This window comes from Sebastes umbrosus, chromosome 10 (genome assembly GCF_015220745.1).
Source record: "Sebastes umbrosus isolate fSebUmb1 chromosome 10, fSebUmb1.pri, whole genome shotgun sequence".
Classification (NCBI taxonomy): Eukaryota; Metazoa; Chordata; class Actinopteri; order Perciformes; family Sebastidae; genus Sebastes; species Sebastes umbrosus.
The window spans coordinates 30,839,468-30,854,941 of NC_051278.1; the positions used below are offsets into that span (position 1 = coordinate 30,839,468).

A 15,474-nucleotide genomic window follows, 5' to 3' on the forward strand; every position below is an offset into this window, starting at 1 on the left:
CTCACCTCCGCTTGCCTGGCCGGTCTTGTTTAGATTCAGTGCAGTGGCGAGGGGCTTATACAAACCGAGGAGGAGGTGTCATCCACTATGAAGTGTCTCGAAGGTCTTCAGCATCATCAGATTCTCTTTATACCACAAAAACTGTAGAAGTGTTAAAACTACTGCCACAAAATTAGGGGGCGCGAGCATTAAAGGCCTCTCAATCTCAAATTCCCAGGATGGATTTCTATCCCAGTCGGTCCCTGTTGCTAATAGAGGGGGGCAGAAGTACATGTGCCGGGCCTGGTCACAACCTGCAATACAGCTTTGCCCCAGCTGCAAGGTGTTTGGCAGTGGAACGTCGTCCAACTTTCTGTGTAGGGCTGTACACTGAGCGGCCACGATGGGTAAATGCAAATTTTTCTGAGGGCTGGCTCTACGATCCCAAATACAAAGCCTGGTTGGTTAACAATTCCAAATGGGAAAAGAAAGTTGGATGGAAACTTTGTGTAAAATCTTGTCACAGCATCCTCTCCGAGTCACAAAGTCAAATATAGACTGAAAAATCTACGGAGAGGACTGGAAATTTGAGTCTGGAAACTGTGAAACCCTGCTAATACCATTAACAATGGCTCTGTTCTATTCAAGTGTCGCAGTAAGCTGTGACAGTGAGCCAGCATGCACGATACCAGGACCCTAAAACTTAAAGCAGCTAGATGTTATTATTTACACCGGTGCTTTTCCTCGTCTAGCATGTCAAAATGTCTTCCAAGGCGCAGTTACCTGATTTTGCTCTGATTCTTTTAATCCAGCGAAGAATGTGATAAATAAAATACAAAAAAAATGCAACAATAAGAAAAACAAAAGAAGACAAAAATGAAACCGCCAATCCACAAAAAAGACATTAACAAACCTCATACACACTCACATACATTGTAACTGCTCATAAGCCAAAACAGAAAGGTTTACTTTTAACATGGACGCAGGTGTGACTGATATCAGCTCATCAGTGCAGGTCCTAACTACTTGTCACTAAAAGCAACCTCATCAGATCTGAATCTTATTCTAGGTACAGTCAGAAGCTCCTACCTCTTCCCAGTTCTGTTTACTTCCTCCTCTTTGTGCTATTCAGCGCAGAAACATTGTTGTAATTGTACTAAAAAGACTTTTCCTCTGGCTGCCCATTTTCAGAATGTCAGCTGATGAAGACGGAGAGGCCGAAGCCAAACACCTTCATCATACGCTGCCTCCAGTGGACCACCGTCATCGAGAGGACCTTCCACGTGGACTCGCCTGACGAGAGGTCAGTTCCCCTAAAGACTCTCAGTTCTTAGAGCATCCTCCAGTCAATGTTGGTGTTCAGTGAACAACGAGGATGTTTTCCTTCATGGTAACAGCGTCCCCCTGAATCTGTCTGACAGCTCTAATCTTATATATCAGCCTGAGTCTGACTTGATTCAAATTTAAATGCTACTAGGATTATTTAGCCAAAACCTTTCTTTAAAGCCAGAAGTGAAACGTTCACTTTTTACGCACAGTTTAGAGCTTTTGGACCGATAGGTTATTGAATGCATACTGCCTATATTACCGTAGACAGCCTAATGTTTATCTCACAGCAGCAGTTTGGATGAAAAATGTATATTTAAACTAGTTAAAACATATCAGGTACAGGGACTCTCTGGAAGAATCAGAAATTGCTTGTTAACAGTGACACCTGTGGCCGTCAAGTCAACGAAAGTCAGCGTCCTGTTACTACGGAGACGTGTAGACGCGGAGTGAGGTGACACCCACGAGACTGAACGTGATTGACAGGCATCATGTTGATTAACGTTAGCAACATTAGCAGCTAAAACACAATTTCACTATATATTTCACATGCTGGCAGTAACGTTAGCTTACCAGACGAAGGTCCCTCCATGACTCGAAGGCCCGGCAGATGTTGATCCTAGTAACAGGGGAGACACTGTAGTTTTGATCTCCTGGGCCGGAGTCGATAACGTTACTCTCTCCGGAGTTAACCCCCGCCGTCACTCAACTCAGCCAACCTATTCACACATTGGCAATAAAAAACGATTAAAACACGTTTATACTATACGTGTAAAAACTTACATACAGAGCCTTTAAAACACCCAAATGTTTCTAAAATCACACTTTGGTGGGGGGGTTGCCAAACTTAATTCTGTTTCAGTTCAACTTAAAAAACAAAAAAAGATTATGTACAAATTCTGTTCAGGTCAAATAAAGACAAACTTTTAAATGACCATGACATTTGACTAAACATAAATAAAAAAAAAAACAAGATCTATATAATGTGGGTAAAAGAACTGTATCATCAAGGGCAGAGGTATGTGTGAGGTTTGTACTGGAGAGAGTTTTTTTCTTTGGTGTGTGTGTGTGTGTGTGTGTGTGTGTGAGGGGAAAGAGAGAGGGTGAGAGAGACAGAGTGGAAAGGAGACCTTTCAAGTAGCGTTGGCATAAATTCTCCAGCTGCTCAGTTCCTTTCTGAGGAGCTGAGGTGTTTATCTCCAGAAAATGAACAGCTTTGCCCAGAAGACCACAGATGCTTCTGTGCATCCTTTTGAGTTTGTGTGTGTTTTAATGTGTGTGTGTGTGTTGCAGCTGTCTGTCCAACTTTGTCTCTGTTATTTGTTGCTTTTATAATAGTTTTACCTCCAGATAATCAAATTAGACATTTCAGAGTTAACATAAAGCTAATAACTTTCTATCAAATATTTTATAAAGTCAAGTGTGTACGTTACGCAAGTGGGCGACTGCAAGCTCCAGATGTGTGTGTGTGTGTGTGTGCGCATCATTGAAGTTTAAGTGGGTTGAAAAGAAGTGTGTGTGTGCCACAACTGGGTATCTGTGCTTCTGTGTGTTACTGTATTTGTTGTACTGTACCAGCGCTGGCAGGACTCCAACTACCACAGCCCCAGCCGTGAGCAGAGAGGGTGGCACGTGCTGGCATAGTGCCCGACTGTAGGCAGGCCCATTATCTCTCATTAGCAAAAAAAAAACTCATTATACAAAAAAACACTCTAACCAAGAGAGAGAGCATTTATCTGCTGCCTGACCTTGAGAGAGTTCCCATTGCTTTTCATGTAGCTACATGCACACACACTCACATCACGGGTGCCACAAATTGAGTGCTCCATTGTTGTAGATGGAGTGTAACTCGAGTTTGCCCTTGTTTTGGAGTGTGTAGGGTATGCTCAGAAGTCTTTTTTTGCAGTAGAAAGGGATTCAGATCTTAAAAACACACACTGCTCTGTTTAGGTTCAGATGGATGTTCTTCGAGATCCCTCAAGGAAACATATGGGCTTCTAACTCCAAACAAAACAAAAGACACAGGGGTGATCGTTTGGGAGTCAAACAGGTTTCATTATTACGATCTCCTCTTGGCTCACACTGGGTATGTGTTGTGTTGTAATGTTTGAAAGTGCACACTCGTAAATCCCAACTTGCTTTCTCCGGAGTGCTGAGGATTTCTGAATATTTGAATATCATCTCTGGTTCACCTCTTTAGTGTTTTCTGCTAACATGTAACCCTTGCATGTACAGTAGCACAGGATTAACACTGTTTGAGTGGAGATCAGTCGGGGAAATCAAAAGAGAATTCTTTCTGAAGCCAGTTCAGTCCCAAGGAAACAACATTTTCTGCTTTTCGTTTTACGTTTTAAATCAGAAATATTAATAAAGAACCAGGGCTGTCAGTTGATTAAAGTATTCCATAACGATTTATCGCTTGATCGTCCATAGATAATCGCGATTAATCGCACATTTTCTAACTGTTCAAAATGTACCTTAAGGAAATTTGTCAAGTATTCAATACTCTTATCAACATGGGAGTGGGCAAATGTGCTGCTTTATGCAAATGTATGTAAATATGTATTATTGGAAATCAATTAACAACACAAAATAATGACAAATATTGTCCAGAAACCCTCACAGGTACTACATTTAGCATAAAACAATATGCTCAAATCATAACATAGCTGCTGTCAGTGTGCTGACTTGACTATGACTTGCCGCAAACTGCATGTGATTATCATAACGTGGGCATGTAAAGGGGAGACTCGTGGGTACCCATAGAACCCATTTACATTCACATATCTAGAGGTCAGAAGTCAAGGGACCCCTTTGGAAATGGCCATGCCAGTTTTTCCTCGACAAAATTCAGCGTAAGTTTGGAGCGTTATTTAACCTCCTTCACTCTATCTTCTCTTCTCTTCTCTTCTCTTCTCTTCTCTTCTCTTCTCTTCTCTTCTCTTCTCTTCTCTTCTCTTCTATCAGAGCAGAGGGAAGCTAGGCCCCGTTTATAAACCATTATATTCATCATCGTTAAATGCAGTTAACGTATCTACACATTCTGATGCATGGCTGGCCTTCTGCTACTGATGATGGTCACACACACACACACACGCACACACACACACACACACACACACACACACAAAATCCAACTCACACACTTTCTCTCAACAGATGTTGAACAGCACCGCTAATGGAAAGTCAATGGGGAGGAACAATGTTAGCAAACAACAATGCATTGTTCCCTCTAATACATGGGTGTGCATTTACATTTACATACACGCAGACACTTACACACACACGCGTACACACACGCACACACACACACACATGCACAGACTGGTAGGCATTAGTTCTGCTCCATGATCATTGCTCATTTGGTTGATTCTCTAGTCGACCATGTTTCCTCTCTGTTGAACAAATAGGTGTTTATGTTAATTGAAAACACCTCAGCGCCTTTAAAAACCTGGTTGAATAAGTGCACTCGCCATCCTATCAGAGAATCTGTGACCAGGATAATATTTTACACCTGTGTAATGTATTGTTACCTGGGCTGGTTTCAATTATGAGCTACTTACTCTGTGTATGTACGTTTGCATTGTGCTGTTAGATCAGTCAATGCATTTTAAGCCGGGCCAACACAGACAGGACATAAAGGCAATAACAACAGGAACAGTTGTACAATATATTGCTGTCTGAAAGGATTGACCTTTGATACCTTCGCTTCTAACCTTCGAATGTTCAATTTCTGCTGAGACTGTATCAGATTGATGTTTATTCAAGTTAAAGCCTTGACAATGTGACTAAAAACCATTGTAACACAATATTTTGCGTAGCAATATTGTGTCAATACGTCAAGTATCGATCTTTTATTATATAAACTATTAACCTCTTAACAATCTGCCGCTATTCTGTCTTTCAGAGGTTGTAGCGGGCTCAGTCTTGAAGCAAGGGTCATATGAAACTAGGAAACCTAAGGCTTGTCGGGAAGAACGCTAAATAACGCTCCAAAGTTACACAAAATTTTGGCGAGGACCAACTGGCATGACCATTTTCAAAGGGGTCCCCTTGACCTCTCACCTCAATTATCTGAATGAACACTCTGAGATGAACACAGTGAAAACTGTATCTTATTAGATCAAACTGATGTTGACAAACAGCATACTTTGAAAAATGTAATAAATCGCAATATATCTTATTGAATGGCATATTGCTTGTTACAATTCCTCTGAGCCCAAAGTCATGTATTCAGATTGCTCGTTTTTATTTGGCCATCAGTCCTACTCCCCCAACGATATTCAGTTTATTATCAGATATGTCCAAAATAAATAAATCCTCACATTTGAGAAGCTGGAACCAGCAAGTGTTTGGTTAGTTTTGCTTGAAAAATTACTAAAATGAGTAATGGATTACCAAGATGGTTTCTGATTAGTTTTCTGGCAAACAGCCAACACATTGTTGCAAACTCTAAACTGGACCTTCCAAAAATGGAAGAACATGAAATGGAAAAACAATCATAGACTGTATATAAGAAGTGGACGTGGTCAACCCATTGGTTTGTGTGCTGCCGTTTTGAAGCCTCGAGTTCAGCATTTTGGCTGTCGCCATCTTGGTATTTGACTGTCGTTATCTTGTTTTTTTGCACCCAGAGGTGACAGGACAGTGTGGAGCTAAGTACAACCGAACGCTGAATAAGACATTTTTAGGCGACCAAAAATGTTACACACTGTGAAGGGTTAAAGTTGTAAGACGAAAACACAGACACTCCCCGGACAACTCTGCGCAAGCGACCTGTCAATCATAAGGTAGCCACGCCCTAAAGCATCCCCTGCTTTATGGTCTATCTGACTCTAAATGGGACCGTAATTTACTAAATGAACATCATGCTGTATTGAAGAAGACTTAGAACTAGCGATTGAGACCATAAACTCATGTTTACAATGTTTACTGAGGTAATAAATCAAGTGAGAAGTAGGCTCATTTTCTCAGAGACTTCTATACAATCACACTTCTTTTTGCACCTCAGCATTGGCTTCACTTTTCAGACCCAGAGGTTGCCGCCTGGATACAGTAGGTGTTGGTGCTTCCCCTAAACTTTGTCTTGTTGTGTGTTGTAAACTCAGAGATGAGTGGACAGAGGCCATCCAGATGGTGGCTGACAAGCTGCAGAGACAAGAGGAGGAGAGGATTCAGAGCAGCCCCACCTCCAACATCGACAACATGGTCGAGGAAGAGATGGACATCTCCACCACACACCACAAACGCAAGGTAACAACAGACACATATTCTCACACATTCAAAATACAGAACTGATTCCAGCTGTGATGTTTGCTGTTCATTGTCTTGAGATGTTCCCCTGAGTCACAGGTTTGTGAAATAGCCCCTGTAACAACAAGGGTGTGAATTCTTTTTTTTTTCCGAATTAAAGGCAAGTAAAAGCAATCATGCAATACAACTTTTGTACCGATACGAGTACTTCTCTGTGCCAAAAGACCCTCGTTAACAGCCAGCTGGAGGGTGTGAGGCATACAAGGTTGTGCGCCGCGACCGGCTCTAGGTCGGCTTGGAAAGGCTCGGGGCGAAGGTAGCTCGCGGCCGCGGCTTTACTGCGCTACCCGCCCGGACCTCGCCGCACCATGGACAAAGGGCTCGCTGTGCCCTCTTTCCCTGCTGGGTATGGCCCCCTGTTCCAGGTGCGACTTTCGACCGGGGCGGACTGTCCTCAGTACGCCCCGACCGTGTCGTGCCGCCAGATCGGGGCTCGGCCCACGTAAAAGGCGCCAGGGGTCTGCGGCGATGTCGGCAACCCACCTGACCCGTCTTGAAACACGGACCAAGGAGTCTAACGCGAGTCAGAGGGTGCAAGCAAAACCCCGTGGTGCAATGAAAGTGAGGGCCGTTGCGTGCCGGCTGAGGTGGGATCCCGGCCCAACGGGGTCGGGCGCACCACTATAAAGTGGTATCGGTGCCGTTGTATCAGAGCCGTTTTGCGAGTACGAGTACATGAGCACAGTATCGGACCCAATACTGGTATCGGTATCGGTCGCTAAGATCACTTAATGTCATCCCAGAGGGACCGTTAACATCACTACTAAACGCATCATCACTCTGTCGCTACAGGCAGGGTATTAAAACTCTTTATTTTTTTGGTACAGACAGACCGAAATGTGTCCGTAGCACTAAGTATCGAAATCTATCAAGTATGGAAAGTTGGTTGTATTTATTTTGTAACGTGCGACAATTTTGGACGAAAAAATACAGACTTGGTGTGCAAAGGTCTTAAAACAAGACGATTGTGAGACGGCACCAACATTACAACACAATGACGCTTTGGTGACTAAAACTGGACTAAAGTGTTTTGAGTTGTTGTTGACTTAAACTAGACTAAAACTGGGTAGGATGAATATGACTAAAATGTGACTAAAATTAATAAGCATTTCCGTCTTAAGCCTAAGACTAAATCTAAAATAGCTGCCAAAACGAACACTGACTCAGTCTCAGGTATTGTATTATTGAAAATAGCATTGAAATGTCTCAAACGATACACTGCTCTATACTGCCAGTTGGACATCAAAACATCCAAAGGCCGTAACATATCAACTATTCAACTTGAAGCATAGATGAACTGCTGACATTCTGCGTTTCCCTCCTCAAGACAATGAGCGACTTTGACTACCTGAAGCTGCTGGGAAAGGGAACATTCGGGAAGGTGATACTTGTCCGAGAAAAGGCCAGCGGGAAATACTACGCCATGAAAATCCTTAAAAAAGAAGTCATCATAGCCAAGGTTAGTCTGGCAGACTGTTCATCCTTTTTACTGTAGTTTAAATGAAACTAAAGTTGGTGGCACTAAAGCCTTTTATTCTGACTACTTTTAATTTTGAGGACAGATGTCTGTATCTGATGTTTTTAATGCGTTTCATGGAGTGCCCTTCAACTGGTTTCTTTTTACCGTTTATCTGTGCAGGATGAAGTGGCTCACACACTCACAGAGAGCAGAGTGCTGAAAAACACCAGACACCCCTTTCTCACTGTAAGTACCTCATAGACACAAAGATTCAGACATATGTGCACGTACAAACGTACCGACATCTGTAAGGGCGCATGTCGCGTACGCAGACAGCATATTGATCCTATACGTACCTGAGTCTCTCGAGGCTAATTACGAGTTAGACACCAAATTGTTGTAAATTAACGACCGCATCTGTTAGCTTTATGCTCCGTCTTTGATGTACACAAACACACACATAAGCCGCTGCTCCTTTCTATCGCACTCCCTGGAAACGCACACACACACACACACACACACACACACACACACACACACACACACACACACACACACACACTGTCATGAGAGAAATTACAGTTCACATCTGAGTTTACCCCTGTCACACCTGCAGCCACAAAGAGACTCCTACCAACTGTTCTTTTGTTTAGCAGCTTTCTCCCTCGAAAGAAAACACACACACACACCTATTTGCTATGTATAAGCAAATACAGGCATGAGCAGTTTGAAGCCACGAATGATCACATTTAGCCGCCCCTGCTGTTTTAGCTCGAAATTGGACCGCAGCTTCTCGCTGCGTGCAAAATTGTTCACTCACTCACTTCACTGTGTTTTGTATCGGGAGTGCATGTAGAAGTCGAATACATAATGTATTATTTGGTAAAAATCAAGAAACAATATTGGATGCTTGTCAACTCTGTGCAGAAATAAAAGAGAAAGCTGTTGTGTCAGTAAACGCATCATGATAATTAGCACTCGATTAGTAAAAATTCGGGCTGTCCGTCGATAAAAATATTTAATCAGTGATTGTGCATAGTTTATCGCGAAATAATTAATAACACATTTTTTTATCTGTTCAAAATGTACCTTAAGGGGAGATTTGTCAAGTATTTAATAATCAACATGGAAGTGGGCAAATATGATTTCTTTATGCAAATGTGTGTCAGTGTGCTGACTTGACTATGACTTGCCCCCAAACTGCATGTGATTATCATAAAGTGGGCATGTCTGTAAAGGGGAGACTCGTGGGTACCCATAGAACACATTTACATTCACACATCTTGAGGTCAGAGGTCAAGGGAAAACTTTGAAAATGGCCAATTGCCAGTTTTTCCTCGCCAAAATTTAGCGCAAATTTGGAGTGTTATGTCAATATCTTCATGATAAGCTAGTATGACATGGTCGGTAACAATAGATCCATCAGGCTTTTCTAGTTTCATATAATACCAGTATCTTCACTCTGGCTTTAAAACTTAAAAATCACAAGTTGCGTTAATGTGCTAAAGAAATGAACGCATCATTATTGCGTTAACTTTGACAGCCCTAATTATTTGGCAAAATCAAGAAACAATATTTGATGCTAGTCAGCTTTGTACTGAAATAAAAGAGAAAGCCAGTGTGTCAGTAAATGCATCATGATAATTAGTACTTGATCAGTGCCGATCCCTTGTACATTACTTCCCCCATCGCACTGTGGGATCATTTGAGTACACCATATACTGTAAAGATTTAATACATCTGGCAACACAAGGGCAAAACATTTACTAAATAAACAAAGCAGCAGACGCAATAAACACGGACTGCACAGTGGAGGAAATGGAATCAGTTCAGCTCTATAAATGATGTTTGTGTGTGTGTTTCTCATTTCAGTCATTGAAGTATTCATTCCAGACTAAAGACCGCCTCTGTTTCGTCATGGAGTATGTGAATGGAGGAGAGGTAAGACACACTCTCTTACATGCACACATACACACACACACACACACACACACACACACACACACACACTTTCACGATGCTTGTGCTGTATGTGGTTACCCATCTTGGTGTTACTACAGTACGTCGAACAGCCAGTTAAACCACAACTCCACCACACCAACTGACAGCAATTATTAGGCTCTCCACCTATTCTACTGTAAGCTCAAAGCTGTGTTGAAACTCAGACAACGGAAAACTGGCTATAACTACATATTGACATGTATCTTTTTGAATAAAAAAAAGATACATTTTTTAGCTCTTTTTTCTTCATTTTATGAGTAAATATTTATCTTAAATAATAATGATATATCAGGGTTATTACAAGTGTACTTTTCCATTGGTGTAGATACTAGTGTTGGTTGATAACAAAATAGAGTGTGTATGAGTGAGTGAAATATTATTTCAAAGATTATTTCCTAAACATTGGTTTGGGTTTATAAATGTCTTTAACAGATAAATAAACTATACATCAGACCGGCAGATACGGTAGATATTTCACACAAAGTCAAGGCCGCGCCCCCTTTTAGGGGAAAGAAAACTGAAGATCCCATAGACTTCAATTTGACGATTGTTTGGATTGTAATTTTCCCGGCCCCGCGGGGTTGGGCGCACCACCAGCCCGTCTCGCCCGCACTGTCGGGGAGGTGGAGCGTGAGCGCGTGCAATAGGACCCGACAGATGGTGACAGGAGTTTTAAGTCACACTGTCGTAAAGTGGTATCGGTGCCGGTTTACGAGTAAGAGTACGTAAGCACAGTATCGGACCCGATACCTGATACCCGATACTGGTATCGGTATCGGTGCATCCCTGCAACCAACTACACAGCAACTCTTCAGCATAGCGTTATTACTATTACCGGTTTGTTTAAAGTAGAAGTTTGGAGACACGTTTCAACTTCTTCTGGTTACTCCGTTGCCGACTTTGAGGGACATTGGATTGTTTTCTCCCAAAAGGGGGGCGTGGTCACGAGAGCCCGCCCTGGATGACGTGTTGCCGGTCTGATGTATTTTCACACGGGGAAACGTGTGAGTCTGCGACAGCAGCACAGCAGAGGAATGCTAAGACGTGCAAACACTCGAGAAGTGGCGAAAGTTTGACTGTTGGATTGCTTTCTAACACAGTTAATGTGCCAACCAACTGGCCTCTCGCTTCTCGTCTCTCTCTTTTCAGTTCCATTCCTCTCCTGCTCGCGTCTATTTATGAACACACCTATGGGGCAGATACAGCCAGAATGACAGTCGGAGACGAAATGAGTTTGGATTCCCCCACTTTTCCATTTCTCAGATTTTTAATCGGGCCGTTTTTGCAATCTTGGTTCATTCCCTCAGTGTAACTGTCACCTGCTCCCCTCCCAGTTAGTTAGGCAGTTCAGCCAGCGCCAGGCCTGAGCAAACACACACATACACACACACACACACACACACACACACACACACACACACACAGAAAACACCAGCAAACACACACATACTTAGACAAACACACACAGAACATTTTTACCTCAACGGACAAATTGTGACCACACATGCCTCGCAAACACACACACACACACACACACACACACACACACACACACACACACACACACACACACAACCCATTACAAACCTGCCACAGTCACAGCTGCCAGTACACTGATGAAGGCCCACCTGTCGTGTTACCCCCTCTCACCACACCCCCGCCACACACACACACACACACACATTACACACGGACACCATTTGAGCAAGGTGGTCTGTGAGCATCACTCCAGCGGCCATATGCAAACCTCCCTGAACAATTAATGGGGAGATGTGCGGCCCTTGGCCTCATGGGTAATTTGTACGACTTGACTGGTGCGCCGCAGCAGGCTGGTGTCATTTCGGTGCCACATGTGTGTAGCCATGTGACAGTGACAACTTGACAACTGACTGCTAGGGAGAGAGTAAGAGAGAGAGAGAGAGAGAGAGAGATGAAGGGGATGTGAGGTGAGCGATTAAAAAGGCAAGATGGAGGAGAAACGGGAGGTCACGTCACCTGGGAAAAAAAACAAAAAAAACGAGTTGTGTACTCTTTAAAGTATGAAAATAAGCTTCTTGCCAAAAAACAGAGAGGGATGGATGTGAGAATGGAGTAAATGAAGACAGAGGCTCAGGGGGCAAGGCCAGTTAGGCCACTAATGAGTGCTGCACTGGAGGCAGTTGAAATGGGAGGGTGTGTGGGGGTGTGTGTTGGCGGCGGCGGCAGCGGCGGTCGGCCTGTCTTTAACTAGACTGGTGTATTGATTAAACCCTTGATTTGGCCCCCGTCGCCGAACTCCACGCCAGCACCGTGCCAACCTAGCCCAGAGGGTAACGTGGAAGAGGTATGCGAGTGTGTGTGTGTGGTGAGGGGGGGCTGCTAGATGAGGCGCCAGCTGCCGAGCGCCTCCACCCGCCCTCCTCCGAGACGCCCCCCCCCACCCCCCCAGCCCCTCTCCATGCGCACCCCTCACACACACACACCCTCCCCTCCGCTATCTATCATCTCAATATGGTGCGGGCAGCCAGTTTGTGTTGTGCTAATTTCCTCCAATAAATCAGTAATTATTGCTGTGCCGTCCCTGCTGTCTCTCCCCTCTCTTTCTCTCTCTCTCTCTCTCTCTCTCTCTCTCTCTCTCTCCCCCCCGCCCTCTCTCTGTCTCACCCTCTCTCTTCCTCCCTCCTTCTCCCGCAGCTGTTTTTCCATTTGTCCAGAGAGCGGGTGTTCTCAGAGGAGCGCACGCGCTTCTACGGCGCCGAGATCGTCTCGGCACTCGACTACCTGCATTCAGCCAAGATTGTGTACCGGGACCTCAAGGTAAACAGAAAACAGAGAGGGGAGGCTGGTTTGGGGGGCATGGATGATGAGAGTGATCGGATATTTGAGGGAAAACTTTTTTTTTTTTTTTTTAAGCCCCCTCACCTTGTGTTCCACAGTTTTTTGTTTTCATCCAGGAGGAGAGGAGTGGCTCAGGATGTGTGGTAATTAAAGAGAGGGACGGGGACAAGCTCACACACACACACACACATAAAGCAGTAAAGAAGTGTGGGAGGTGGAGGCAGGCAGGGAGGGGGGGTGGGAGGGGAGGGAGGGAGGCTGATGCCACAGAGGTAGAGAGGTAGATGGCTCTTTCTGAGCGTCTGCCTGGCAGCCTTGGCCCCAGCCCTGCTCACAGCAGCCAAGAAAACAAAAAGGAGAAAAAGCAGACAGAGAGCGAGAAAAACACTTCAGCCATTAAAATTAAAAGGTTGAGTGGCTCCACTACACGCCTGAAGTTTATTTCCCTCCTCTGCTTGTTTGTGTGTCTGGTGTGTGTCTGTCTGAGTGTGTGTATGTGCGGTAATGCAATATGGCTTTCCTTACTTGTAAAACTTTGACACCACCGTACAGAAAAAAGGTCTTTTTCTAGTTACTTTCATTGAAATATGATTCAAAACCTTTGATAAAAAGCATTCATTTTCCACTGATTCTCTGATTCTGAAGGTGAAAGTTGTGGAAATGGTGGTGTTTTTTTTGTTTCCTTCCAGTTAGAAAACCTGATGCTGGATAAAGACGGCCACATCAAAATCACTGATTTCGGCCTCTGCAAGGAGGGCATCACAGACGCTGCTACCATGAAGACTTTCTGTGGCACACCCGAGTACCTCGCACCTGAGGTAACTTATTTTACTTTTCTTATCTGTTTTCTTTTTTTTCTCTGTTTTTTTTTTGCATTTCTTTCGCTCTCATTCTTTTCCTTTATCTTCTAAGATGTTTCTGAAGTATTTTTTCCACTTCTTCAGTCTCACTCTCTCCTCTTGCTTTGATCTTCACCACCATGTCACCCATCTGTACACCATGTAGCCCTGTTATGCAGCAAGTTAAGAGTGCAACAATAGAACGACCATTAATCCCTGCGTCTCTACCGACCCAAAGTAAGGTATGAAGTATGAGGTCAAATATAAAGCCACAGCATCTACTACTACTGACAACCCTAGGAGAAGGAATAACAATAATGAATGTTCCTTTTTATTTAAGATTAGATATGAGCATCAAATTAAAAGATTCCATTCACATTACTGTCACTGACTATTACAGTAGACAGTATATGTTGTAAATAGGGCTGTCAAAGTTAACGCGATAACACGTTAACACAAATTTGTTTTAACGCCACTAATTTAACGCAGCACAGGCTCAGTTTTAAACTTAGAAGGAAGATAACGGTATCATATGAAAACTCGAGGAATCCGTTGGTACCAACCACGTCATACTGGCTTGTTGCAAAGGAGCTTAAATAACGCTCCAAACTTGCGCTAAATTTTGGTGATGAAAAACTGTTCTCAAAGGGGTCCCTTGACCTCTGACCTCCAGATATGTGAATGTAAATGGGTTCTATGGGTACCCACGAGTCTCCCCTTTACAGACATGCCCACTTTATGATAATCACATGCAGTTTGGGGCAAGTCATAGTCAAGTCAGCACACTGACACACTGACAGCTGTTGTTGCCTGTTGGGCTGCAGTTTGCCATGTTATGATTTGAGCATATTGTTTTATGCTAAATGCAGTACCTGTGAGGGTTTCTGGACAATATCTGTCATTGTTTTGTGTTGTTAAATGATTTCCAATAATAAATATATACATTAATTTGCATAAAGCAGCATATTTGCCCACTCCCATGTTGATACGAGTATTAAATACTTTATGGTAGTTGCATGCATTATGTACAGGAGGTACAACCATATACTATCAGTTCAGGGTTATGGTTAGTGTAAGTTATGTAGCATTAGTCCACCATCGGCTTACCAACCTAAATATTAGTCAATCACAAAACAAAATAGTACAAACATCAAATGTGTGTTTAAAACCGATCACATATTTTGGTTACATTATGAACATGTGTAGTGTGCAATGTGGCCTAATGGTGATGGATTTAAAGAACACATCCGCACAACAATGTAGACTCTTTATAATATGATATAATAATAATAATACATATTTGCCTGAATCAACTGATAAATGACGTACATCTCAGGGACTGTGTGTAAAGTTCTGTAAACTGAGCAGATTGACTGAGAGCATCTACACATACACCGTACCCTCAAGTCATGAAGTGATGTACTCTCTCGCCACCCCTCACCCATAATACCCTGCGTTTTGTAAGGACTCTGATGTTTGAAACCTTCTTACAGTGGAATTTATGCATGCACATTTTAATTTGCAGATTTCACAGGCGAACACTTTCCATAATATCAGGGTGAACAGTAAATATGCAGCTTATGCGTGTGAATGAGGGTGTTGGTTGAATTGGAAAAGGGCACAGCACAGCGCTTACACACACACACACACACACATAACTACATTCTTGTAATAGTTTTTTTGCAGCATTTCGCTGTCCAGCCATCAGCGCTGCTTCACTCGAAGGCCAGCAGATCAACT

General features: G+C 43.3%; 1 protein-coding gene across 6 annotated transcripts in view; it reads left to right on the forward strand.

The window, feature by feature from the left end:
* Nucleotides 1-15,474, forward strand: part of akt3a (v-akt murine thymoma viral oncogene homolog 3a) — a 90,930-nt gene that overhangs the window by 61,168 nt on the left and 14,288 nt on the right. For all 6 annotated transcript variants that reach the window (XM_037783314.1, XM_037783313.1, XM_037783316.1 and 3 more), the window contains 7 exons: nucleotides 1,171-1,282; nucleotides 6,414-6,558; nucleotides 7,946-8,077; nucleotides 8,258-8,323; nucleotides 9,950-10,018; nucleotides 12,752-12,874; nucleotides 13,585-13,713. In XM_037783314.1, coding sequence (XP_037639242.1) covers nucleotides 1,171-1,282; nucleotides 6,414-6,558; nucleotides 7,946-8,077; nucleotides 8,258-8,323; nucleotides 9,950-10,018; nucleotides 12,752-12,874; nucleotides 13,585-13,713 — 776 coding nt within the window. The remainder of the gene's footprint in view (nucleotides 1-1,170; nucleotides 1,283-6,413; nucleotides 6,559-7,945; nucleotides 8,078-8,257; nucleotides 8,324-9,949; nucleotides 10,019-12,751; nucleotides 12,875-13,584; nucleotides 13,714-15,474) is intronic.